This window comes from Agelaius phoeniceus, chromosome 12, assembly GCF_051311805.1.
Source record: "Agelaius phoeniceus isolate bAgePho1 chromosome 12, bAgePho1.hap1, whole genome shotgun sequence".
NCBI classification, from domain to species: Eukaryota; Metazoa; Chordata; class Aves; order Passeriformes; family Icteridae; genus Agelaius; species Agelaius phoeniceus.
The window spans coordinates 2,630,205-2,653,888 of NC_135276.1; the positions used below are offsets into that span (position 1 = coordinate 2,630,205).

The following is a 23,684-nucleotide window of genomic DNA, read 5'->3' on the forward strand; positions in this document are numbered from 1 at the left end:
TTAACAATTAGTTGTCAATCATGAATTAATTATCAATCTAATAAACAGTTAAGTAATGTAGGTAATTAAAAGATAAGTTAGAGGTATTCACTGGAGCTCAGAAGGGTAGCTGCAGAGGTCTCTGGTGAAGGGTGGGAGACCAGCAGCAGCAGAAGGCACGATGTTGCTGGCTCCTGCAGGAGGCTCCAGCTCACACAAATGCTGTCCCTCAGGTGCTGCTTTCCAGAGCACCTGCTTCTTGGCTCTCTGGCCTTTCTCTGTCTGCTCTACCAAGAATGTTCTGCTCCCGGGCTCTGCCTTTCACAGTCACCTGCCTCATCTTCTCAGCTGGATTCAGGTTAGGAATCCTAGGAAGGAAGGGACTGGTATTAGCCAAACAAACATTCCCAGCCAGTTGCTCTGCAACTCGCAGAGCAAGTTGCACAGTATTGCATCCTCTCTCTGTGCAAGCAGCAAGCAGCAAATTAAACAACTGCACTCTCTGCATGGAGGCTGCAGAGGTGCAAGGGCAGGACCATGACCAGTTAAGTGCCTGGGGACCAGCTACAGCACACAGGGTTCCATGTAGAGAAGCAGGCCTTGCTTGTCTCAAAAGGAAGCAGAGCTAGGGACTGGCTGGTTCCTGGATCTTTTCTTCCAGATTTTGCAACCTTCCAGCAGCGTGATGTTTCATACGGTGTCTTTTCCCAGTGCCTCCCTACCAAGGCCAGATGATGATCTTTCTGTGCTCCTGTGGCTGTTTCTGCCACCTCTCTGGGGCTGCCTGTCTCCCACCTCCCCATCCCAGCCAGAGGGACTGAAGGGAGGGTGTGGGGATGAACCAGGCTGTGCTTGCTGGTGCCCAGCATTAGAACAAGAGGCAATGGGCAGAACCTGAAGAGGAAATTCCACCTGAACCTGAGGAAGAACTTCTTTCCTGTGCACGTGCCAGGTTTCCCAGAGAGGGTGTGGAGTGTCCCTCACTGGAATGATTCCAGAGCCCTCTGGACACAACCCTGTGCCATGTGCTCTGGGATGACCCTGCTTGAGCAGGAAAGTGGGACCAGATGACCTACTGGGGTCCTTTCCACCCTGTCCCACCCTGTGATCACCCAGTGATACCCATCAGAAACATGAGTTGGCAAGGGCTGGATGTTCCTCACCTGCACAGCAGGGTGGTCTGAAACGTCCCCGCGCACTTTGGGGAGAACTGCACTTGAAAGGCCTGCTTCTGGCCAGGAGTGATGATGCCGTGGTAGGGCTTGATGGAGAACAGTGGCAGGCTGTAGATGGCATCTGGGAAGATTTCCAGGGCGGAACCAACACGCTTTGAGCGGCGCAGCTTCTTGGAATGGTCCTGCTGCTCGAGCTGCTGCTTGGAATCCTGCTGCTGCAGCTGCTGCTTGGAATCCTGCTGCTGCAGCTGCTTAGCCAGCTGCTGCAGCAGCTGCAGCTCAAAAGGATGAGTTTCAAAAGGATGCTCCTGCTGCCACCCAAAACGATGCAGCAGCTTTCTGCAACGCCTTAAAGTTTCAGAGGAGAGGAAATGACCTGCACAGAGGAAGAGGACACCTTTCAAAGACAAAATCCTGTGCTCCCAGCAGCTCTGCCTCCTGATGCAGGTAGGTGGAAAAGAGCTGGGATGCACTTGGAGCATCTCTGGCCAAGTACTTTCAGCAGGAAAGAGAGCGTCTGGGAGCAGGGTCTCTGCCTGCAGCACACACTCCTGTGCCAGAGCAGGAGAGTTGGTTTTAGACGGTGACTTTGCATTTGCCCTGGAGTGGGGAACTGCACACAGACAGTGGCTACAGGTCAGCTCACTTGTTACACCATTGTTTTTCCCAGTCTCAGACTTCTCAAAGAATCTGAGATGTCCCTGATGTCCCCCTTCCCAGTCCTGACCCAGCACGTGGCTGTCCTCAGAGCCTGGCTCAGCTCCTTTGCAGAGTAGAAGTGGCAGAGCAAGAACAGAAGGGGATGAACGGCAGATAGGGGCAAAAACTCTCCAGCTGCAGCTGGGAAGATGCTGATGAAAGTGGACATGTGGAGAAGGATGAAAAAGCAATTCATGTTTTGGAGTGAAGTGGCAGGGCCCACCCCTCCCCAGGCCCTCAGCTACCAAGTGAAACGCCCTTACGTGTCAGAGCAGGTGAGAATGGCTTCTTCACTGCTTCACTATCTGCAGCTTCCTCCCAGTAGTATTCCAGGGCTACCTTCCCTGTGTTGCATAGTCTGAAACTGAAAAGCAAGAAGGAGGAATAACAAAAAATTTCCAATAAATATAAAGCAAATAGTACAGTAACATTGTCTGATGGACTCCTGCTACCACTTTCTGCTGAAGAGCACCTTCTTCCCCAGGCAACTCTGCCATGCTCAGACTGCTGTCCTGGGTGGTCTAAAAAAGTATTTCAAATTCTGGAAGTTTAAGAGGAAAGGGCCAACATGGTGCCCAGGACATTGAAGCCAAGGGGCTTACTCTGGACTTTAGGTCTTGGTTTGACTACAAACTTATTTTTGAGCAGATGATGACAGGTGACATGCAGTGAAAGCAAACCCATGGCTGCTCTCAGTAGAAAGGTATGGCAGCACTGAGGCTCTCCTGACCACCATCTCCTGCTTGGCCTTGTGTGCATGTAAAAGGGCCTGTGCTGGTTTGGGCTGGGGCAGAGTTCTGGGAAGCAGGCACTGGGCCAGCCCTGGGCAAAGGCAGCTCCTGCTCCCCGGAGGAGCTGTGCCTGGCCTCCAGCACTCACGTGGCTGTCCTTGTCTGGAAGGGCAAGGTATCCTTGAACTCAACCATGGTCGTGCTCAGTTTGAACTGGGTGTAGGCAATAACAGCACTGAGGTACACCTCGGCCTCCTGGCTGCTCTCCTCCAGCACAGTGTGAGCTGGTTCCAGGACTGGCTCAACCACCTGCAAACAGAGGAGGGAGAAATCACTGAGCAGAGCCCAGAAGGTCAGGCTGAGAAGGGAATCGTCTGGCCTCCAAGATCAGCCTCACAGAGGGACTGGAAAGGACCATTCACTTTTACTTCCCTGGAAGGATGACAAAATTGGGACTGCTCTGCTACAGTAGTTGTTTCTACCCACTGATCCAAGCAGTCACTACCACAGCTGTTAATATCCCCATGGAGACTACAGCTGTGTTCCAGTCCCTGTACTTCAACCTTGTAGAGGGACTGGCTTTTTTCCTGTCCCCTATAAATCCAGCAGGTCTCAAAATTAGGGTTAAGTTCTCTTGCTGGAGCTTTGTAGATGGAGAACCCAAAGACTGAAGAGTTTTAGAAAGCACCTTTTCCTTCTTGTCTTAGGAGAAAGTGCTCTCCAGATGTCATGTCTGGAGCAACAGCCACACTGCTGGGAGCTGAGCATGGGCATTTTGGGATGTGAAAGATCTCACTTGGAAATTCTCCAACTGCAGATGTTCTGATTGAAAAGAGGATGGTTTTTAGAGTCCTTAAAATGGTCCAGAAACTCAGAAAGAACCTTCACCCAAGATGAGTGTGTTTGGCAATAATGACAAGAAAAGCAAGAGTCTCAGGAGATGATCCTTCTCTGGACTCCTCCATAGAGTCATACAGTGCCTGGGCTACTCCATGATGAGATATCCCACACAATACAGAGACTACAACTATTCTCTGGTATCCATGCAGACAAAACTTGGAGCTCACCAGCATATGCAGGAGAAGTGTATTTCTCTCCACTTTAAAAGAAGAGACTTAACTCCTTGTTTGTGAAAAGGCACCAAATGAGATGAAGAGATTTCGAACACCATAAAATGGGATAAAATCATAAAACATTGTCTCCCATTCAACATGGGCTGCAACACTTGTGCTTGTGGCACAGACTGATGGTTTGTGTGTGGCTAAAGGTCTCTTGTCCAAAGGCTTCCCCCTCTAGTGTGAGTGTATCCAGTCACTGTGCATCCACCTCTCCCCTGGACTGCACTGCTGGTGAAGCTCATGGCTGTCCAATGCCAGAGGAAGCAGGAGCTGCACAGCCAGCAGTGATGGTGTTACGGTGGTTCTTTTGGTAAAAGCTGGGTTGCCTTTTTTTTTCCTTTTTGCTTCTTACCTTCTCTCTTTTAGGCCACCTGGCTGCTGGGTCTTTCCATGTGATATCCTTCCACGTGACAATGCACATTTGGTCGTCCCAGTCTAGGACCTTCCTTCGTGGCAGCTCAAAGTTGATCTTGGTCACCTTACATTTCACAAGGTGCCTTCTGAAGGTGGCTGGGACATCTGCTTTCAAGATCACTGTGATGCCCTTAGCACAGCCAGGATGGAGGTGTCCCACCTAGGGAGAATCAGGGAGTCAAGACCAAACTGGAAGCACTGCCAAGGGCAGGACTGACAGCAAAAGGGACTGATGTGGTGAACAGCTGTGCCAGGAATCTGCACCTCAGAGTGGATTGATGTGAAATTTGACAGACAAAAGTATGAACAAAAGGTGCCACCTCCCAAAATATGAAGCCTTTTCTGCAAGGCTGGCAGCCTTGGCCCAGCCAAGCCAGGGACTGCATCTCCTACATGGCACTGGAATGGGCTATCAGTGGCATGTGAGGACTCCCTGCCAGCTCCTGGGAACACCAGGGCAGGGCTTGAGCAATGGGGAGAGGCAGAGCAGTCCACGCTCACCTTGGGGGAGAACTGGAATGGGGTGTCTGCCTCCCACTCAAAGCGCATGACCTGCGTAAGGGTGTGGTTGGTGATGGTGAAGGTCCTGCGGCAGCGCTTCCCGACGGGACAGTGCCCAAACTCAATGTGATTGACTCTGACAGCTGTAAAGGAGGAGAGCAAGGGATGTCAGCATGCAGGGAGCTCCACCTGCCCCCCTCACGTGCACAGACACCTGCACGTTCAATGCTTCCTTTCTCCAAGTCTTTCTCCCTCTGCAGGGAGTTCCCCAGGCAGTTCCCCATCCCACCACTTCCAGGGAAACACCCTGACACATCCCTAAGCCAGCGACATGCAGCACAGCACACGCTGCTCTGCATGCATGGCTGCCACACCCACAGGCCACCAAGTCCCAAGGGTGACAGCCCAGGCCTGGCTAGAGGGAGGACACACGTGATCAGACATTGTCCTCTTCCTTGCTCCACCTTGGCAGCCTCTCCTCTCTTACCATCAATGATGTCTTTCCTCAGACTGCTCTTAGCATTCCTCTCCTGGGTGTCTTCCTTTAATCCATCGAGGGTGAATTCGTCCTTGTGGCCTTCACCCACCAGCTCTACTAGGGTCATGCAGACGTCCCCCACTAACAGACCAATCTTCCCTTCCAGACGTTGAGCCAGGGTGGGTTTGAAAATGACATTAAACTGTGCCGATTGCCCATGACGCAGAAGGAAGAAAGGCTGCTTTGGGGGCTTGGTCTCTGCACAGCAATGGAAATCAGAGTTAAGTGATACAGCTGTACAGAGGAAATATTTCCATAGGATAAATGAGGAATAAGAGGTTCAAACCAGCTGCCTTCTAAGTACAGCTTCTACCCGCAGTGGATCCAGACCCTCTTGCTATGTTCACAAGACTGCCACCTCCAGACACATCACCACTGAAGCAGCTTAACCTCAGGCTGATGCCCAGCCCTCATTCCACCTGCTTCCAGCCAGCTCCAGCCATATACAAAGCTGAGCCAAAGAGTGCTTTTGGCTTCTGCTGGCTGTCTGTGTGCTCAAGGGTTGTGTCTATTCAGGCTAGTACCTTTCCACATGCAGCAAATACCTCAGAAGGTCCACTGAGGTAGTCACCGTCCCCCACAACTCAACCCACCATGTCTAGAAGAACAGAACAACTTCCTACAACTTGCTAGAAGAAGACCCCTCAAAACATCCCCAAGAAGAGCCTGGGGGACAGACAGCCCAAAGAATGAAACTAACATCTGGCTGCTGCTCAGAGAAGCCAAGAGCAGGGCTCTTTTTTTGTTTTCCCTCTGTGCATGATCGCACTTCGTGGTTAATGAATTTACCGTTTCTGACGAAGTCCCCTTCCACACTTCCAGCGAGGGATGTCTTGAATGTGGAGGCCCTGCCTTTCAACAAGAACACTCCATGCTCATCCTCCAGGCGTAACATAAACTGAGAAAAGGGAAGCCAGAGCACAATGATGCTGGTGTAAGTACAGGATGGCACAGAGACTGACACCACAGTGCTGCTGGTCCCACATGGGAGCCCAGCACCTCTCCCACTACAAGCAGCACTTAGCACAAAAGTGAAGTCAAACCAGCTGAGAAAAAAGGGCATTCAGAGGCATCTGGATAGAACTGACACAGAACCAAACAGGACAGATAGTAAGGGGCAGAATGTAATTAAACCACAACTAAGTTTCCTTCAAATGTAGTAAACTGGGATCAAATACAATCTAATGGAACTGGGAAACCACACATGTCCATGAGAACAAAAGGTGACCTGAGAGATGGGGGAAAATACTCCACCACCTTTCTTGTCTTCAACTTAAAGAAAAAAGACTAGATGGAAAATTTTCAAGAACTCTCTTTTTGGAGAACAGATGTCAGTGACTTGCCTAAAAAGAATTTCTGACACCTCTTCCCAGGTCTGCCATGTTTTTTGGGACCCTTCCCCTGTGCCACAAGCACTTGTTCCCAAACCTTCCTGAGCAGGTCCTCCTCACCTTGACAGGTTTGGTGCCATTGTTACGGAGGACCAGGGGGAGTATCTCTGAATCCTCCAGCTGGAGCCTCTTGAAGCGCAGCACGGCCGTTCCCCTCTTGCTGCGAGCACTTGGGCGCACGACTGTCACCGGCAGTTCCTGCCCCTTCCCACTGATGATGAAGGTCAGGATTTGGGGTTTAATTTCCACAGAGCTGCAGGAGAGGCGCAGAAACAATTTCAGCTGGCACTGACCCATTTCTCACTGGGCAAGTGAAGCACCAAGGGCCACCCACAGTGTTTTCCCTGCCTGGTGCTCCTGGTGCTGGTGGGGGGCTCCCACAACACAGCCCCCCACCAGCCTCTTCCCAATCCACTCAGGGCCATTCGCTAGAGGAATCTGCTCCAAAGAGCCAGAGCCTTCCACAATAACAGTTAAAAACAATTTCACTTAATTGAATCATGAAGTACAGCAGGTAAATAAGGAGGCACCAGATGAGATATGGCAAATCCCCTGGCTGCAGTGAGATGAACTTATGCAACAAGCAAAAGCACAGCACAAAAACAGTACAAAAGCAACAAGGCAAAAATAAATCATCGTCACCATCAGCAAAGATCGTTTCCAAGAACAGTAAAAAAGCAATTGCTTATTAGCAATTAGACTTGTCTTGTTCCAATTCAGCCACTAAAGGGTTGAGGAAGGGCAGGTCAAAGCCCCAGTTCACAGGTCCCAGGGCAGAGGAACTGGGTTCCTCTTTCATACCAGCTCAAATCACTCACCTAAAAAAGCTCAATGAATGCCAGGGAGTCACAGAGGATCACTTAATTTTACAGAAACAAAGAGGAAAATGTGACTGCTGACTTGCTGGCACAGAAACTGCTTCATCTAAAACTTTGTCCGTGGAAACACCCAGGTCAGCTGCAGCACATCTCAGTAACTTCCAATTGGCTACCTAATATTTCCCTATCTTGATAGTTCTTCATACAGAATAAACTATCAGCCTCATTTGTTTACTCTAAGAGTTACTCCTATATCATCTCATGCCAAGTACTCTGCCTAAGGCTACTGAAAGCATTAGAGCTAACAAGAGGCCTGTGCCTTCTCAGTGGAGAGGCAGCTATCAGTGAGGCCTCCCCAGTATTTCACAGGGTCATTTACCCTTTTGGGATGACAAGGGAAGCCTTGAAGATGCAGTCGTAGCTCTGCTTGTCTGGCGGGGTGAAGGTCACCGTAGCAATGGCACAGGATGAGCCACGAATGGACATCTTGACAGGATACAGATTGAAAACGGTGCTGACAGGGATTTGTTCCTTGGGGGAACCCAGAGAGCAGTGTTAGGAGAAAACACCTTTCAACATGACAGAGTTTCATTCATAAATGCATTACTGAGAACAGCCCCAGACATTGTGTCTTCCTTCCTGCCTCCCTGGGCAGGCTTCCGTCCTCCCATTCTTCAGGGAATGCTGACCTTGTGCTAAAGCATTGTGTGTTTTGAGTGCAGGAACCTTCCCCAGCCTACATGGGAGATGGGCACTGCATGAAAGATCCTGCAAATAACCCAGAACTGGCCTTCAAAGAGAAGGAAAAGCCAGGGAGCCTGAGGAAATGCTCTGCTTTGAGCCCTGGCATGTCAGTTCATAACAGCCCCTCTCTGTGTGTGCTTCCAGGAGAGGTTCAGAAGGATTCACTTCTCCCACTGAAGACCCAGAGGTGTGAGCCAAACCTTGCCCAAGACATGCAGAATTCCACACAACTGTTCCCTGGCTCTGCTGCTCTCCCCTGCAGTTTGACCTGCACTGAGCTAGCTTAGTCTGGGCCACAGGAAGCAATGCATCTGGAGAACAAAGCAGGCTCTCACCCGGCCCTTACAGGGCAACCACCACCTTGGCTCCTGTTCTTACCTCTCCAGGCAGGATGGAGAGGACCACATCACATGGCAGACGGCCTGCATTGCAAATTCTGAAATGAGCTTCTGCCTCTTGGCCAACCAGAACCTTGTTGAAGATGAATCTATTCTCATCTCTGATGAACAGGCCCGTGCATTCCACCAACTGCAGCTTGTAGTCGAGGTCGGTGCTGCTGCAGATCGGGTACTCCTTGAAGATTAACGCGACATCCTCAACAAGCGCTGTGGACACACCAGAGGGATGAGCATGGAGAAGCCTCCCTGACCACAGGGATGAGCATGGAGAAGACTCCCTGATGAATTTGTCTAGACCCTGCTGGCCTCTCAGAAGCCTTGATAAGCCCTTTCTGCCTGGGTGACTGCTAAACCCAGCCTTGGGTGGGGGAGTTGGCTGTGAGGAAGGAGCTCAGTCTTAGAGAACATTGCTTTCCTTTTATCCTTCCATGCATCCCTCTCAGCCTGGGAGGGATGAGCGAACTGGTGGACTTGAAGAGGGCTGGAACCTCTGAGGATTTTAAGGTGGGACACCATGGCTAGCGTGCCTCTCTATCCCAGCAGCAAGTTGAGGTGCTGATCAGCAGCAGGTGTGACCAAGGGCACTGTGGGCAGTGTGTACCTGGGAGGCAGGACTCGGCCATCAGGGTGAAGGGAATGCCGAGGGGATTGTCCTTGGGGTCTCTGCCCATGATGTCAATGTAGAGATGCTCCTCACATGTCCCCTCCTGCCTTGCAAGGCATTCCACTGTGATCACCTGCAGGCCACATGGACGGATGGAGCCACAGCAGGGGGACACCGTGAACACGCCAAGATTGAGGTGACTCTGCAGAAAAAGTTCCAGGAGAGGCTGATGGCTAATAGCTGTGCCTTGAGCACCCCAGCAAAGAGTACGTCCTGCCCTGGCCTCCAGCTGGGCCCAAGCACCCAGTCCCAGGGCAGGGAAGGATGACTTCATGGCCCAAAGGCTGAGAGCAACAAGCCAAGAGGAGCTGCAAGCCTGTCCCAAGTGGCAGAGAGAAAAGAGTTTGAATCTAAAGAATGAAGGTGGTAGTTCTGATCCTTCAACCTCCAGAGGTAACACCAGAGAGCAGAAATAGCTCTGAGAAATGATAGGAGAGAGGTAGGGAACTGAAAAGAAGAACAAGTAATGTTGTCTGAGCTCTGTGGACTGGGAGTTCAGTGGGGGATGGTTTTGCTTCTGAGGTGTTCACAGACCTATGCTGGCTTGCAGCTACCAAACACAGGACCTGCTCCCCTCTGTTGACCCCACAACTCCAGGTCAGAGCCAGGCTAAAGGACTGTCAGTGGGACTGAGCAGATACTGGTCTTGCAGACTACGTCCCACCCTGTGGTGATGAGCCCCAGCCTGGGCACAGCAGCATCTTCTCAATCCCCTGCAGCAGCACTGCTGGGCAGCAGGAGTCACCCACCTGTGTCGAGAAGCTTGATTCCTTTCCTGTCGAGTGCTCTGTAGCTGATGGAGCAGATTCCCCTTGCTTTGAACTGAGGGGAGAAAGCAGAGGTATCTGTCATGCTCAGCTCCCCTGCCTCAAAGGCCACAGCTGGCCTTCCTCCTCACAGAGAAAAGCCTTCCTGCTCCTGATGGCTCCCAGAGAGCAGCCAGCAGCTCCCATTGCTGGACTGAGCAGCTCTATCACCAGCTTAGTACTACACATGGGGATACTGAGGTGTTTTTTTGCTCCCTCTCTCCAAGCCAGGGACACAAATGGACGATAGCCCAGGTCTCCTGGCTGCCTGCCACATACCAGCTGTGTGGTGCTGCCTCCTCTGACAGGAAGGGTCCTGCAGGGCTTCTCATACCTTTTGATTTCCAATGCACATGCAAGCTTAGGTGCTTGGCGGATGCAGAATTTGAAATCGGCCATGCCTATGTTCTTCACCACAACACTCCTGGTCTTCGTGGTGCCCATGACCATGGCTCCGAAGTCGGTGGGTGAGGCAGGCACGATGCTGTACTTGCTGTACTCCGCTTCGGCCGACACCCTCACTGGGATGTTGGCGACAGCCGGGCGTCCTCGACCTGGGCTGGCATCTGCCACCTGTGTCCACAGGAAGGGGTGGTAAACAATAAAGAGGCCAGCCAGATTCTCAGCTCCCCTTAACAAGCCTCACAAATGGTGTTGAAAGACTTTGTTTGTGTACGTAGGAGAGAGGATTCTCCAGTTAAAGCCCTCCTTCCATTAGACATCTATCCTGTTTACACTCCCAAAACACCGTGTGATAATGCAGCCTGGCCCAGGCAGCTCACCTGGCAGTACAGGATGGGTTTGTTCTTGAGGAAGATTTCACTCGTGGGGTGGAAGAGCATCTCAACATTCTCACCAGGCTGGGAGGCAATCAGCACGCCCGACTGAGGCTCAACAGTGAAGTGGGATGCCAAGTCTTGCATCTCGGGACCTGTACCCTTCAGTGTGAAACTGGAGAGAAAGGGAAGGAATGGAGATCTCTGCAGTTAAAAGTACAGGTGCCACCAACACAGCCAGGACTTTGCATTGGACCAGAAAAAAAAGGGAGAGTCCAGTTCTGCTCAGGGAATCCTGGATCTTGACAGAGAGTGCAGACAATCACAAGATTACTGCAAGAAACCTTGAGACTGAAATTTTTCATTCACTCCTTTACAGAGTCTCAGAAAGAGAAAGGAGGTGACCATCAAAGAAAGGCAATGAATCTCAGCATTTCAGTGGCTGAAATTTCTGGGGCTCTCCTTTGGGCTCCAGCTGAGCTGTGAAGAACTGCTGGTTTGTGGCTGAATTCTCTGGTAAAATAATTGAGATCAGAGTGAAGAACTGCTGGTTTGTGGCTGAATTCTGTGGTAAAATAATTGAGATCAGAGAGCCCAGGTTTTGTATTTACCGTGAGGTAGCCAGCATGGAAACAGGTTCTAGCCATTGACAGAGGGAGAATGAAGGCCTGGGAAATGCTCAGTGCCAGGCAGCAGGACTCACCTGTACTCAATGTTGTATACCCCTTTGTTCTGTAGACTCAGGATTTTCTTCACATTATCCAGGACATTAATGGTTCCAAATTCCAAGCTTCCATCTGGACCTGCAGAACACCCACAGAGCGAGGTCAAACATGGTATTTGTGAGCTGCTGCAGAATACACCAGCTCACAAGCTACATGGAGGTCTCGGCACAAAACCCTTTTCAGCAAGATCTCATTCTTGAAAGTGTTTTCCAGCTACTTGTCTGCCCTTTCTCTTCTTACTCAAAATATCTGCAGGCTTAGCAGCTAAAGAGCTCGCCTTCCATTTCCTCGCTCCCAAGCACAAATCCAATTACTTTATATGCTGTGCTGAGCCTGTGGGCATTGCCAACTGCCTGTTCACGTCACTGTTGTTTCAAAGCCCCCAGATCCAATCTGCATATGAAACTGCACACTTCAAAGTTCAGGAGGCATAGACTTAAGGCTGTCAGAGCCCTGACAATGCTTTATTCCACGCAGCTTGCAGAGTATTGCTTTACGTATCCATGCCTTCCTTGCATGCTGTTCCATCCCTTCCCATCCCATCCCATCCCATCCCATCCCATCCCATCCCATCCCATCCCATCCCATCCCATCAAGTGCTTTGGTTGCCCACCTCCCAAGGTAATGCAGTGCACCTGGACTGCTTTGTTTGGGAGGCATCCACTGACCTTCAGGCATGTCAATGCTCAGAGAAACATCGTAGACCTCTGCAGAGATTTCGATGTTTTCAGCCTGAACATTCCCCAGGATGTTTTCTGTATCTGAAACCTGAGGCAGCAAGAAACAAACACTGTTCAGATTATTCTTTTGGTAGAAAGCCTGAAAGTCCTTGTCTCTGTTGGCTGCTTCCCCTATGGCCTCCCTGGCTTCACAAGCATTGGTGGACTCCCAAGCTTTGCTAACCTGTTCCTCTCATGGGCTGCCCCAGCGGGATTCTGCTGCAGTAAAAAACCCTATCAGCCCAACTCTGCACTCCTAGAGCAGGGAATGCTGCTGCTAAAGCATCCTTGAGAGGCACAGGAGTGTAAGAACAACCACAAGAAGTGTGAGGTGTCTCAGAGCAGGTGGCATTGACAACCCTCTCCGATCACCTAGCACCCTGTCTGAAATGCAGCCCCTAAACAGAGGGAAGGGGAACAAAATCCCATGGGGAGATTTTGTTGCACTATGCAAGAGCTTCAGACAAAGTCCAGGAGGAACGTAGAGATCACGCTGCAGTCTGTACCACCAAACAACAACCTTCAACCTTCAACCATTCAAAGGGACAAGGTGGTTGTGGCACAGGCTCAGGATGCAGTGTCTGCTTATCTGGGGGGATGTGGATGCACTGCACGTTTTGGCAAATGCTGTGTAGAGGCAGAAGTTGGGGTCACAGCACCCTTGTGTCTGTCAGGTGCAGCTCTTCCTGACTCTGTCCCTAGGAGCACATGGCTGCTCACTGTGCCCTGCCCTGCCAGTGCCAGGCAGAGCACAGTTCCTCTCACCTCTAGTCGGAGGATCTTCTCAATGTTGCCAATGTGCTCAGCCGTGAAATGCAGTGTCACTTCAAGCTCTGAGCGGGGATCAATGGTGCCATTATCTTGTGATAAGGAGAAGTCCTCAACAAGGTCATCCAGCCCACTGAGCTGCCAGGCCATGGGCAGTAGGGTGTTGTTTTTCAGGACCAAGGTCCTGCTGTCAGTCCTGCAGAGAGAGGAAGGCACTTGGCATCAGCTGCTGGATGGTCACACCAGCCTCACCACTGAATGCAACTCGGAGCAGCTCCATCCATGCCCCAGAAACCAGAGTCAAATGTTTTCTCTTTGTCACCAGTCTTGGAGTGCTTGTGGGATGACTGACCTGTGCAGAAGCAGCTTGTCAAAAGACAGCTGCAGGGGGCTGACCTCCAGCTTCATGTCCACCCCATGGCAACACAGGCTGAAGACCACTGGCTCCGGGTTCTTCCCAATGCTGCAGATGAGTTTGTCTTCCAGGAAGCCAGGGCAAGTGGGGTATGCCCAAATGGTCAGCTCCTGGACATGGCGCCACAGGAAGAAATCAAAGGAGCTCTGAGTGTGAGCAGGAGGAGCAGCCCCTGGGCACTTCTACAGTGCCTGCTCTACCTGCCCTTCTCCTACCCGCTTCTCCTTTGGTTTCAGGGTCATGCGGCGAGGGCTCAGAAGGAATGTCTCTTCCCCATCATTCTCAAAGGAGAACTGGACCTCTGCATCCGTGGGGGAGTTGTTGAGGATGGTCAGATTCTCCGAGTTGCTGGGACAGTTCTGCGCCTTGTACCTGTCCACAAAAGGGGAAAAGGCTGCAGAGCAGACTGTTGCCTTTGCCACACACCAAGGAGAGCACCGTGTGCACCCGAGGAAGAGGTGCTGGAAGACCCCACTCTAACAAACAAACAAGTGAGGGAAATGGATCCCAGTCAGAGGCATGGCAAGGATCCTTGCCGTACTTTGATGCCTAACCCCTGGACTTGGTGCCTCCATCCCAGAAGCCCGATGATGCTCAGGCTACTTTGAGAGTTTTTAATACAACATAAATTCAAGGGTGCCTAGAAAAATAACAGTACACCAGGCACATTGGGTTCTTTCCCCTTCTTTCTTGGGGTGGCTTCCCTGCAGGATATAAAGAAAGGCTTTTGGAAAAAGAGTTTAGCTGATCTCTTTCATAAAAGTCATGAAACTGCTTTGGATTTCATGGATTAGCTCAAAGTCTGAGAGGAAATATAAAGCACCAATTCCCAAGAGGAATGCAAAGAGATAACAAATGATCCTTCTCTCGGGTGTGGAAATGACTTTGGAGTGAAAGGGTTAAAGAGGCAAACAGAAATCCCAAACCATCCATCAACCTGGCTAAAGATCGTCTGGTTTTTTAAACCATTTTAATTTCATTTCCTTGGGTTGTCAAAATAGACCGAACCCTCCAGAGTTCCGATGGAGACAAGAACTTTAATGCTATTAAAAAAACTAGTGACAGTAAAAGTAGAAATACACAATAGCTTCAATGACCATGTGTTTAGGCAGATTTTATCCAGCAGTGAGCATGCAATGCCATTACAGGAAAATGTAATTCCTGCTGTATGTTCCCCCCAACACCCATTTGCAGGTCAATAATAAAATCTTGTTATAATTACAGATGAATGAAAGTTTTACAAAACCATCTACAGAATAATTGCTTGATCAGGCTACCTGCAGAGCTCAAAGCACTTCAAAAACCACCATAAAGTTCATTTCCTAAGGGGTGAAGCTGAGATGTGGTGGGGGGAAGGAGTTGCCATCCAACATCTTTGGACTGGCGGCAGCACGCGGCTCTGGCCACCAAGGCAGCTACCAAGGCACCCACTGGGTAGGCAGAGCAGCTCCTCCAAGGCTCATTTGCCTCTTATCTGTTCAAGTTCACATCTGTGGTCCTTCAAACCTGTGTCTCTCCCAGGACTCTGCTGGAGACTGCCCTGGATTGTGCCACCAGGACAGCATGTCTCTCCAGGCATGTCCAGAAAAGTACAAGGCCCAGCAGGGAGCACGTACCACTGTCTTGATTTCCCACACACCAGCGGTCCAAAGTGGAATTGCTTTGTGCTCTCAACATATTCCTTGAAGATGATTTCATCCTCCTCCATGGTCTCCCTCCAGTGTGGAAACACCAGCCTGGGCAGAGAAAGTGGGGAAGGAGGAGCTATGAGATGCTCCAAGTAGGAAATGTCATCAGAAAGCCATAACCCTTCCTGGTGGCTGAGGTACCATCTGCCTTCCCAGCTCCCAGCACAGGAAGAGGTGTTGAGCCACCTCAGGCAGCACAATCTGCCCAGCCCTGGCTGTGAGTTCAGGGGCAGCTGTGCTGTGGGAGGCTGCCAGGGCCCAGCCTTACCGAGGGTTCTGGCTGATGCTGGGGTACAGGCCGGTGACACTGCAGGGCAGCTCGTACTGGCGCTTGGACAGCACGAGCTCTAACCTCAGTGTCTGCTCAAACTTCCCTGGCTTTTTGGCGAAGAAGTGGACCTTCAGTTCCACCTCACCCTGGGCAGGCACTTTCCACCGGTACCGTTTCAGCCTGGCAAATAAAGAGGAGGCTTCAGACATTGCTGAGGAGCAAATGAAGCAAGGAGGGTGCACTCGCCATCCCATGGAGGCACTGGCACAGGGTCACTGTGGAGCTGGGGACGATGGACCTTGTTTGGCAAGAGGACCAAGAAGCAGAGGCATCACCTCCTCTTTGTGGCTCACCTGAGGAATGCTGCAGGGGTTGAGGGTCTTTCCAGCACTTTCAAAGTACTTCTGGATCTTGTTGCAGAGGAATCCCGGGGACTTTCTGTTCTCTGTGTGGAGATCTTTGCAGACCTGACTCTGCTGACCACTTTACTCGTCTTTGGCCGCCTCTCAGCAGAACTGCCCTTCGCATCTGGGGCCTTGGCCTAAGGGGAGAGAGAAAAGGGAGGGAGAGGTGAGCCCTGAGACATCCCCGTCCTGGAGAGTAAAATGGGGGTTTGTTCACCAACAGAAGAGAGAATAAATACATAAGTCCACCTGCCCATGGGCTTGGTCTTCCTTATTGGTGCTTGTTTTGCCTAGGATGCCCCTTCTTATGCAAGACCCTCTCCTCAAAGGAAGTTGATGGTTTTAAGTTATTTTTTTCCTTCTTATCTTACAGAACTGCTCTGTTTCCAGCAGAGTCCCATCCCTGACAGAAAGGAGACCTGCAGACATGGGGCTCCCCATCACATCTTCACTACCTCTCCACAATGATCGCTTTCCATCCAACCTGTCCCCCATGCCCCCATCCAGCCTGGTCCCTGCCCTGGCACCTTCAATGCCAGCACCACTGGAGCACCCACCAGATTGTCTCCCATGGCAGCACCTCCTGGTGCCACAATGGTGAAGGGCTCCACACGCTCTGCAGAGCCCAGCCTCTCCTCTGGGTACTCGACTGTGGAGAGCGCAGCACCAGGGGGAAGGGGAGGGCTGTCAGGATGCAGTCCCAGATCTTTCAGCAGCTAAACAGAAGAGAAAATCCTGTTGATACTTCTGTCACCTTCATCCTCACAACTCCTTCTTTAAAGGCACCGAGCTTTTGGCAATGGGGTTTTTGACTTATAGGAAGTACAAGCGCTTTGCTATGCCCAGTGGGGTGAGCAGGCTCCAGAGCAGATGCAAGAGCAACAAGCGGGACCAGGAGAGAAGCCTCTCCCAAGTGACTCAGCTGAAGAAAACAATGGCCATGAGCTGCCCTGTCCTGGGACCGTTTATATTGATTTCTGGAGACTCTGAACAGATGGGATACTTGTACACAGAGCACTCCCACTTCCTGCCCATCTGAGGAATGGTGATAACCTCCTCATTCACATAGATGCTACAGAGTCATTGTGGAACATCATCAGAGGTCTGGACAAGGCTCTGTGACATTAGCACCTGGGAGGGACGCAATGCTCCAGGGCCCACAACCACGGCAAGCTCAGGATCTGAGCCTTGTAGGGTTTTACCTGTTCTTCCGTTGGCAGCTTCCCATCCCTCAGGATCTCCCCAATCATGGCCTTTGGATCTGTGACCTGGATGTCCAAGCACGGCACCCCGACACGCTTGTCTCTGACTGCTCCTTCTGCAACTTTGCTTTGTGTCCCCGGCTGAGATGACTGAAGACTGCTTCGGCCTTCATGTTTTGGTTTAAGCTTCTTCTTCACCTTCTCCCAAGGCCTTCTGGTCCTCTGACCTTTGTTTCCAACTGCTGGCTGGGACTTGTTTCCCTTTTGGATGATAGGTAACTGCACGGTACCCTGAACCCGGTCCCAGTAGGAGAAAACCTGTGCGATGTCCTGCTGTGATGACTCATAGATCTGAAACCTCAGGATCAAGTTCTCATCTGGGTCCTCCAGGACTTTGGGTTCCCCCTTCCCAGAGGCTTTGGTTCCCCTCTTCTGTGGGGGTTTGGGTGCCCCCTTCTCTGGGGCTTTGATTTCCTTCTCTGGTTTTGCAGGCTGCCTCTCCAAGGAGACATTCTTCTTTTCCTCCTTCTGCCTCTCTTCCTCCACTAAGGCTTTTGACTCCTCCTCAAGCTTTTGAGCCGGCTGCTTCAGCTCCCTTCAGCAAACAAAATAGAAAACATCGCTGAGAGTCACCACCAGAAACTTGGGCTCACTAGTCCTGGCTGGCCCTGCACTCCATTCCTTGATCCTGAGGCCATGGCAGAATTCATTTCTGTGGATTTTCCTCAACCCACAGAGGTTGGGAACATCCCAAGTGAGGGGATTGGTGGAAAGGGACCTCCAGGACCAGCCAAACCTAAGCCTTGCCATTGTAAGGCCTCAACTGTACAATCTCCCTCTTAAGGCACAGCCAGACACCTCCAGCCCATTGCCAAAGGCTGATCCACCAGCTCTTTGTGCTGATGCCTGAAAATGATCTTTGTCTCTTGACTTCCCAGTTTAAAGCAGAGCACAGATTGCTGACATCTGCTTATCTCTCCTACAATTCTCACTCAGCTCATTCAGCCCCCTTCTCTGTGGGCACAGCCTGCTCCTTAATGAGAATAATCCTATCAGTCAGAAAGCAAAGGCTGCAGGAACTCCTTTCCTGCAAGACAGGCTCCTGTCAGCCAGATTTCCTGCTGGAACCCAGCTGTGACCAAGCAAACTGTCTGACCAAGTGCTATCTGCCATGGAAACGACTTGAAGCAGCCTCATCTGTCTCCTCCCCATGAAACCAACTTCAGCCTGGCCTGAAAGGAGTCCTGAGCTTCTTTAAGCACCTCCACTCCCAGCTCCACACTTTTCCTGTGAGTCCTGAGCTGGGCTGCCTTGCTGGAGCTGAGCTTCTCCTGTGCTTGCCCACGGCTGCAGCTGCAGGGGAGCCTAAAGGACAGGAGCTTTTCTGGCTGCTGTCCCAGCATAAGGAGAACCCTGGCAGATCAGCACTGCAAGGACTTCATCTGGGGCAGGAACAGGACCCATACCAAGGGTTTGTCTGTGCCCCACACCTGCCCATACCACAATCTCACTGTTTTGGTGAAGAAGGGAGATGATGAAGAAGGTGCAAATCAACATTGTGGACTTGAAGACACCTCTAGAGGCAGTGCCAAGGCAAGCCCAGAGCCCAGCTCCCTGCAGACAGCAGCTAAGCTGGGAGGGCTCAGCACTCAAAGAGAGAAGATGTTGTGTCTCAACAGAAGAAGGTCCTTCCTCTCTTGGGAGCCAGGGAGCTAAGAGAGTGGCCATCCTTGTGTTGCTTCTGGCCTTTGCTATCAAATACTTGTGAGCTCAAAGTCCTTGGAGCAGGGAAACCTTCCAGGGACAAAACTCTGAGCAGTAACCCATGGAAGGCTTACTCACCCCTCCGTCTGTGTACTCTTCCTTTCCTGTAATATTTTATCCATTTCTGCTTTCTTCTCCTCAGGGAGGGCATCATACTCATCCTCATCCATTTGCAAGATGTGTTCTGTGTTCCTCTGCAGAGCTTTTTCCTGCTGCAGTTCTTTAGCACAAACCAGAGGAGAAACAATGAGTGACTGCAAGCAGAGCTGGGTGCTCTGGGTCAGCTGCAGGGATTCACAGCTTTTCCCCACCCAGCCTATCATCCCAGGAGATATTGGGGAGCTCATATCCCTGCTCCAAAATTCAGACAATCCCCCAAACTATGGCCGAGCAGAGAGTTCCTGGGCTTTGCCTGGCTTAAGTGCACCAAGGCTGAGGACAGTCGTTTGTCACTGAGCTACAGCAGCTGGCACTTGTGCCCAAGATTTAATGTTAGAGATTAAATCTAACATCTCTAACATCTGAGGTCTTTAAACCTCAGACCTCCTGCAACTCTGAGTGCTGGTTACACTGAGGCAGAAGGTAAAAAGATTAATAAAAACATTTCTTACAAGCTCTGCTGCAAACCCAGATACACAGAGATAAGGTTGAGGGCTTGATATAAGATTGAGAGAGAAGATTTGAGAGAAGGTATCTCACCTTCCTTCTCTCTTTCTGCTTCCTTCTTTCTTTTAGCTTTGTCCTTGGCTTTCCAAGAAGCATAATCCTGATGCAGGTTCACCATGTAGATATGACGCCGGTTCTTGACAGCTTTGAGTACACAGAGCAGAGAAGACTCCAGGCTGCTTGTAAAGAGGCTCTCTAAGCCATCAAAGATCACTCCCTTGGAGCAGTCTTTCTGCTGCAAATAAAGGGAAGAGTAAGTCAGCCATTGCACGCAGGGGGCTCGCAGCTGGACAGTAAGCCCAGATGTCCCAGGGCACCAGCTATCCTTGTTCCAAGTGCAGTAGCTAAGAGCAGCTGGGACCTGTCCTTAGGCTCTGCCAGCTAAGGGCAGCTGCAGCTTCCCCCAGGGTTCCCTGCACACAGTCCAGGATCCTCCAGCAGCACGTACAGACCTCCTCCTCCTCCTCTCTGAGTCTGTTGTTCAGTGCCTGTCTCTGCAGAGCAGGAATGTCTCCTTTTCCCCCACCCCACACACCTTCAGCCTCTCACTGAGGATGTCCACCAGCAGCTCCTCGGGCAGCACACAGCTCAAGCAGTTCAGCTCTTCCCCACGACTGCTGATGATGTTCAGCTGCTGGGGTGCAGGAGCAGTGGAAACTGTGAACTGCAATGGGAACCAATGTAAGGAAAAGAAACCACGGTGGAAAGCCCTGAACAACTCCCACTGCTGGGCTTGGAGCTGGGGTTCCTCACTAGTGGAGACTAGAACAGACTAGCAGTGCAGGCTGGGGGCTCCAGGGGATGGTCCTGGAGGGCCCATCCCTTGGCCAGCAGAGACCCGAGCTTGCAAGCCCCAGTGCAGCCTCCCAGCACTTTGCTCCCTGCCTGCAGCCACAGTAGCCAGGACTGCACTTTGCCAGCAAAGCACTGAGAACCAGAGGAGCTGTCTGCCAGAGCACATTCCCAGCCCAAGTCATGGCACGATGGACCCACGTACCAGGCCCTGGCTGGCACAGAGCCTCCACTGTAAGCACTCCCTGCTCTTCTCAAAGACAATGTAAAGGTCCCAGGCATCAACCAGGGCAGATCAAGTTTACCTTGGTGTCCTTTATGTTGGGTCTGTTGGCTGGCTCCTTCTTCTTTTGTGCTGGAGGGTTCTTGCCTTTGGCATACTTCTTGTTGAATTTTTCCCCAGAGGCTTCTTTATTCTTCCTGTGAGCAGTGAGCTGAGGCCTTTTACCTGCACAGGGGACAGACAGTTCAGGGGGGCTTTGTAAAGCAAGCAGGCACCTTTCACTGCAATGGGCACAACCTTGGGCCCTGGAAGGAACATGGCACTTGTTCCCCAGTCTGCTGGGCACTGGCAGCACTGTTTCCCAGAAGCAGCTCCTTGCCTGCTTCTCTTACCAGCAGGTAAAAGCATGCCATACTTGATTTTAAAGCCAGCACTATGTCCCTCCTAACAACTGTGCATGCAGGTGATGCTGCTCACACAGCAGTTCCCCTGCAGATCAAGCCAGAGATTTGTCCTCCAGGAGCATTGTTTCCATACACTGCACCCATCCTGCATTCTCATGTGGAGACCTGCAGCCTGCCCCACTTGCATCATTTGTCTCCACTGAAGCTAAATCCTCCTTGTGGGAAAACCCCAGATGGGACTGAGACTCTTCTTCCTTCCACCAGCTCCCAACCCAGCCAGGTTCAAAACTGAGCACTGCAAAACTTCCCCCTGCACCGAGCCAGGTCTGGCCTCACCCTGCAGTGCTCAGGGCACCAACTGCCCAGGAAGTTTCATAAATGTCTCCAGTCTCACATGGAGAACAGCCCAACGAGCTGTGTAACCTGACAGTGGCCATAGGTAATTCTCTGGAGAAAAGAGCTCATCTGGACCATGTCTCTCATTGGAAATTCCTCTGGGAGGCTGTCCTTCCCTTCCTCTTGTTTGCAAGGTTACACTCATAGTCAGTCCTCCTGTGCTTAATGAGTCACTTCAGAAGGCTTTTTCCTTGTTCAGGTGGGCAGCAGTTCTGCCTGCTGCCCATGAGGAGCAAGCTCAATTCAGCTTTGAGGAAATATAAAATATTTGGGAAAGAGACAGGCGTGCTTCAACACTCCTAGAAAAACAAACATGTTCCAAGAATAGCAGAAAAGGGGGCTATAAAAGAACCCCTGACTGAGCCCTTAAAAGTATTTTTTTTTAAACAAGCCAGAGACACACTTCAGCCATGTTCCCTGAGAGACACAAGGACTGGAAAACTGCTGCTCTGAGTAAGCAGAAGTGGACAGTCGTGGTGGGTTTCTCAAGCACTGGCTCTAGCATTTCTCCTTACCAGCATCACTTTTGTGTTTACCTTTTTGCTCCATGGCAGCCTGGGTGCAGAGCTCCCGGGCACGGAGCCCCGCTGGGCTCCCGTCCTTGGCCATGGCCTCTTTCACCACGGTGTCAATGGACACGTAAGCAGCGTCGTAATACTGACACAGGCCTGCTGCTATCTCTGTCTTTCCTGAGAGAGAGAGGAGGACTGCTTGCTGACACTGGCACAGGAGGCATTGCAGGGACAGGCCCTGGAAAAACCTCCAACAAGATTTAAAGGCTAAAAGGACAGTGGGAAAGCAGGTGTCCCTCCAGGGGAGGCCATGAGGGAGGCAGCTGCAGTGTGGATACAAGCTCTGAATTCCAGAGCCAAGAGGATCATCTCCACCTCCTGTTCAGCTGAGGACTTTGCCTTAAGCACCATGGCCCACCAGGATGTGCTCCTCCTGCTTGCCCCTCTCCCTGCAGCCCTGGGCTGCAGCTCACGTACCTGCCCGGGGTGGCCCATGGACGATGACAACCATCCCTCGGTGACTCCCAGTCTCTTTCAGCAGGGACTCAGGATTGAACAGGACAGTCCTGTGATGTGCTGCAGTGCAAAACCAGGGGGAAAAGTCAGCCTCCTGCCTACCTTTGATCTTCATCATCCTCCCCATCTCCTCAGATCCCAGGAAAGGAGACTTGGTGAAAGCAACATGAGCTTGTTCTTTTGTTGCTAGGAAGGTGCAAATATAAAAGAGCCAGTGATATTAGACCTGGTCCTACTGGCTGAGGAACTCATCCAGCCCTAGTCTTTGTGGCTAAGGGAGACAAGGGAATATTCTGATTATTTCCCCAGTCTGTGGCAGGAGCTTGCTTTGGCTACACCCAGGATTGGAAGAGGATGCTACAGCCCTTCAGCCAAGAGTTCCTCCACCAAGCTGGGGAACAGGCAGCTGCTAAAAGCATGGGCTTTCCCTGGAGAGCAAGGTGACAGAGAGTTCAGGGTGTATGGGCTGGACTCCCTGCTGTGACCACAGTCCAAACAGGGACACTGGCAAACCCTCACTGTTTTTCTGACCTGCTGCTGCCTTGCCCATGGCCTTGGCTTCAGCCTCAGCCCTGGCCTTGAGCTCTGCCTTCAGCCTCTTCTGTGCTTCATGGTCCTCAGACCTCACTGCCATCCGCAGGATCTGTATGTGGAGGGAAGAGAAACCATACACAAGATTCCTTTTCTTGCCTTTCCTCACACAGATTCAATAAACCTATTTTCTGGCTCCTCCCTTCCTCCCAACACCACAAACTATTTAGTTTAGGTCCTCCCACAGCATGTCAGCAGAGCTGGCTTTGCCCTGGGGATTGCCTCCATCTCCCTGGCACAAGCCTGGGAATGCTGGAGTGCTGTGAAGCTTGGCCAGCGTGTCCATGGGGACCAGACCTGCCTTCTCACCTTCTCCTTCTCAAGGTACTGCTCATCAAAGTCCAGGGCGTAAAACTCAATGGGAAATTTGCACGGGTTCTTCACCACCACTGTGGCTTCCACCCCATCGCTGTCCACCAGCATCCATCCTATCTCTAGTGCTGGGGGTCTGAACTCCAACCGTGGCTCCAGACCTTGTCCTGAGAGGTACAGCTTTAAGCGATTGCTGCTCCCATAAATGTTAAGCTCCAGCTCATTACTGTAAGACCTCTGTAAAGAGAAAAGTGCAGGAAACTCATCCATGAAATCTCAGATGACAGGACCCCAAATACAATGCTTGCCCCAAGGCTGGGGTGTTATCAGTCTCTCCAAGGTAAATGGAAACCAGGTATTTACTTATGCTAGGGACTAGAGCATCTGTAGTAGTCTGGGTCTGAGTAACTGGGATGAACGCTGGTGTGCACTGTAACTGGGTATTTGGGAATCAGATGGATGTACAATGGACTGTCAGACATTTTCACCTAGTCATGCAGGAGTGCAATGCTTATGGGAAGGGCCCTCGAGGTTACAGTGTCCAGACACAGTCCTGGCACTGCT

At 51.3% G+C, this 23,684-nt stretch overlaps 1 protein-coding gene across 1 annotated transcript in view; it reads right to left on the minus strand.

The window, feature by feature from the left end:
* The window catches only part of LOC129125588 (hydrocephalus-inducing protein homolog), a 66,094-nt gene continuing 42,410 nt past the window's right edge, over positions 1 to 23,684 (minus strand). Inside the window, exons 32-65 of the mRNA XM_077185205.1 lie at positions 23,106 to 23,357; positions 22,749 to 22,860; positions 22,320 to 22,403; positions 22,179 to 22,277; positions 21,693 to 21,878; positions 20,472 to 20,614; positions 19,910 to 20,038; positions 19,408 to 19,609; positions 18,787 to 18,910; positions 16,945 to 17,539; positions 16,300 to 16,458; positions 15,692 to 15,879; positions 15,336 to 15,518; positions 14,996 to 15,115; positions 13,595 to 13,751; positions 13,317 to 13,489; positions 12,962 to 13,160; positions 12,146 to 12,245; positions 11,456 to 11,555; positions 10,759 to 10,927; positions 10,311 to 10,549; positions 9,835 to 9,992; positions 9,108 to 9,356; positions 8,487 to 8,713; positions 7,744 to 7,895; positions 6,607 to 6,799; positions 5,945 to 6,053; positions 5,105 to 5,353; positions 4,618 to 4,760; positions 4,055 to 4,276; positions 2,733 to 2,893; positions 2,117 to 2,217; positions 1,143 to 1,530; positions 1 to 347 (exon numbers count right to left, since the gene is read on the minus strand). Coding sequence (XP_077041320.1) covers positions 209 to 347; positions 1,143 to 1,530; positions 2,117 to 2,217; positions 2,733 to 2,893; positions 4,055 to 4,276; positions 4,618 to 4,760; positions 5,105 to 5,353; positions 5,945 to 6,053; positions 6,607 to 6,799; positions 7,744 to 7,895; positions 8,487 to 8,713; positions 9,108 to 9,356; positions 9,835 to 9,992; positions 10,311 to 10,549; positions 10,759 to 10,927; positions 11,456 to 11,555; positions 12,146 to 12,245; positions 12,962 to 13,160; positions 13,317 to 13,489; positions 13,595 to 13,751; positions 14,996 to 15,115; positions 15,336 to 15,518; positions 15,692 to 15,879; positions 16,300 to 16,458; positions 16,945 to 17,539; positions 18,787 to 18,910; positions 19,408 to 19,609; positions 19,910 to 20,038; positions 20,472 to 20,614; positions 21,693 to 21,878; positions 22,179 to 22,277; positions 22,320 to 22,403; positions 22,749 to 22,860; positions 23,106 to 23,357 — 6,204 coding nt within the window. The 3' untranslated portion in view covers positions 1 to 208. The remainder of the gene's footprint in view (positions 348 to 1,142; positions 1,531 to 2,116; positions 2,218 to 2,732; positions 2,894 to 4,054; positions 4,277 to 4,617; positions 4,761 to 5,104; positions 5,354 to 5,944; positions 6,054 to 6,606; positions 6,800 to 7,743; positions 7,896 to 8,486; positions 8,714 to 9,107; positions 9,357 to 9,834; positions 9,993 to 10,310; positions 10,550 to 10,758; positions 10,928 to 11,455; positions 11,556 to 12,145; positions 12,246 to 12,961; positions 13,161 to 13,316; positions 13,490 to 13,594; positions 13,752 to 14,995; positions 15,116 to 15,335; positions 15,519 to 15,691; positions 15,880 to 16,299; positions 16,459 to 16,944; positions 17,540 to 18,786; positions 18,911 to 19,407; positions 19,610 to 19,909; positions 20,039 to 20,471; positions 20,615 to 21,692; positions 21,879 to 22,178; positions 22,278 to 22,319; positions 22,404 to 22,748; positions 22,861 to 23,105; positions 23,358 to 23,684) is intronic.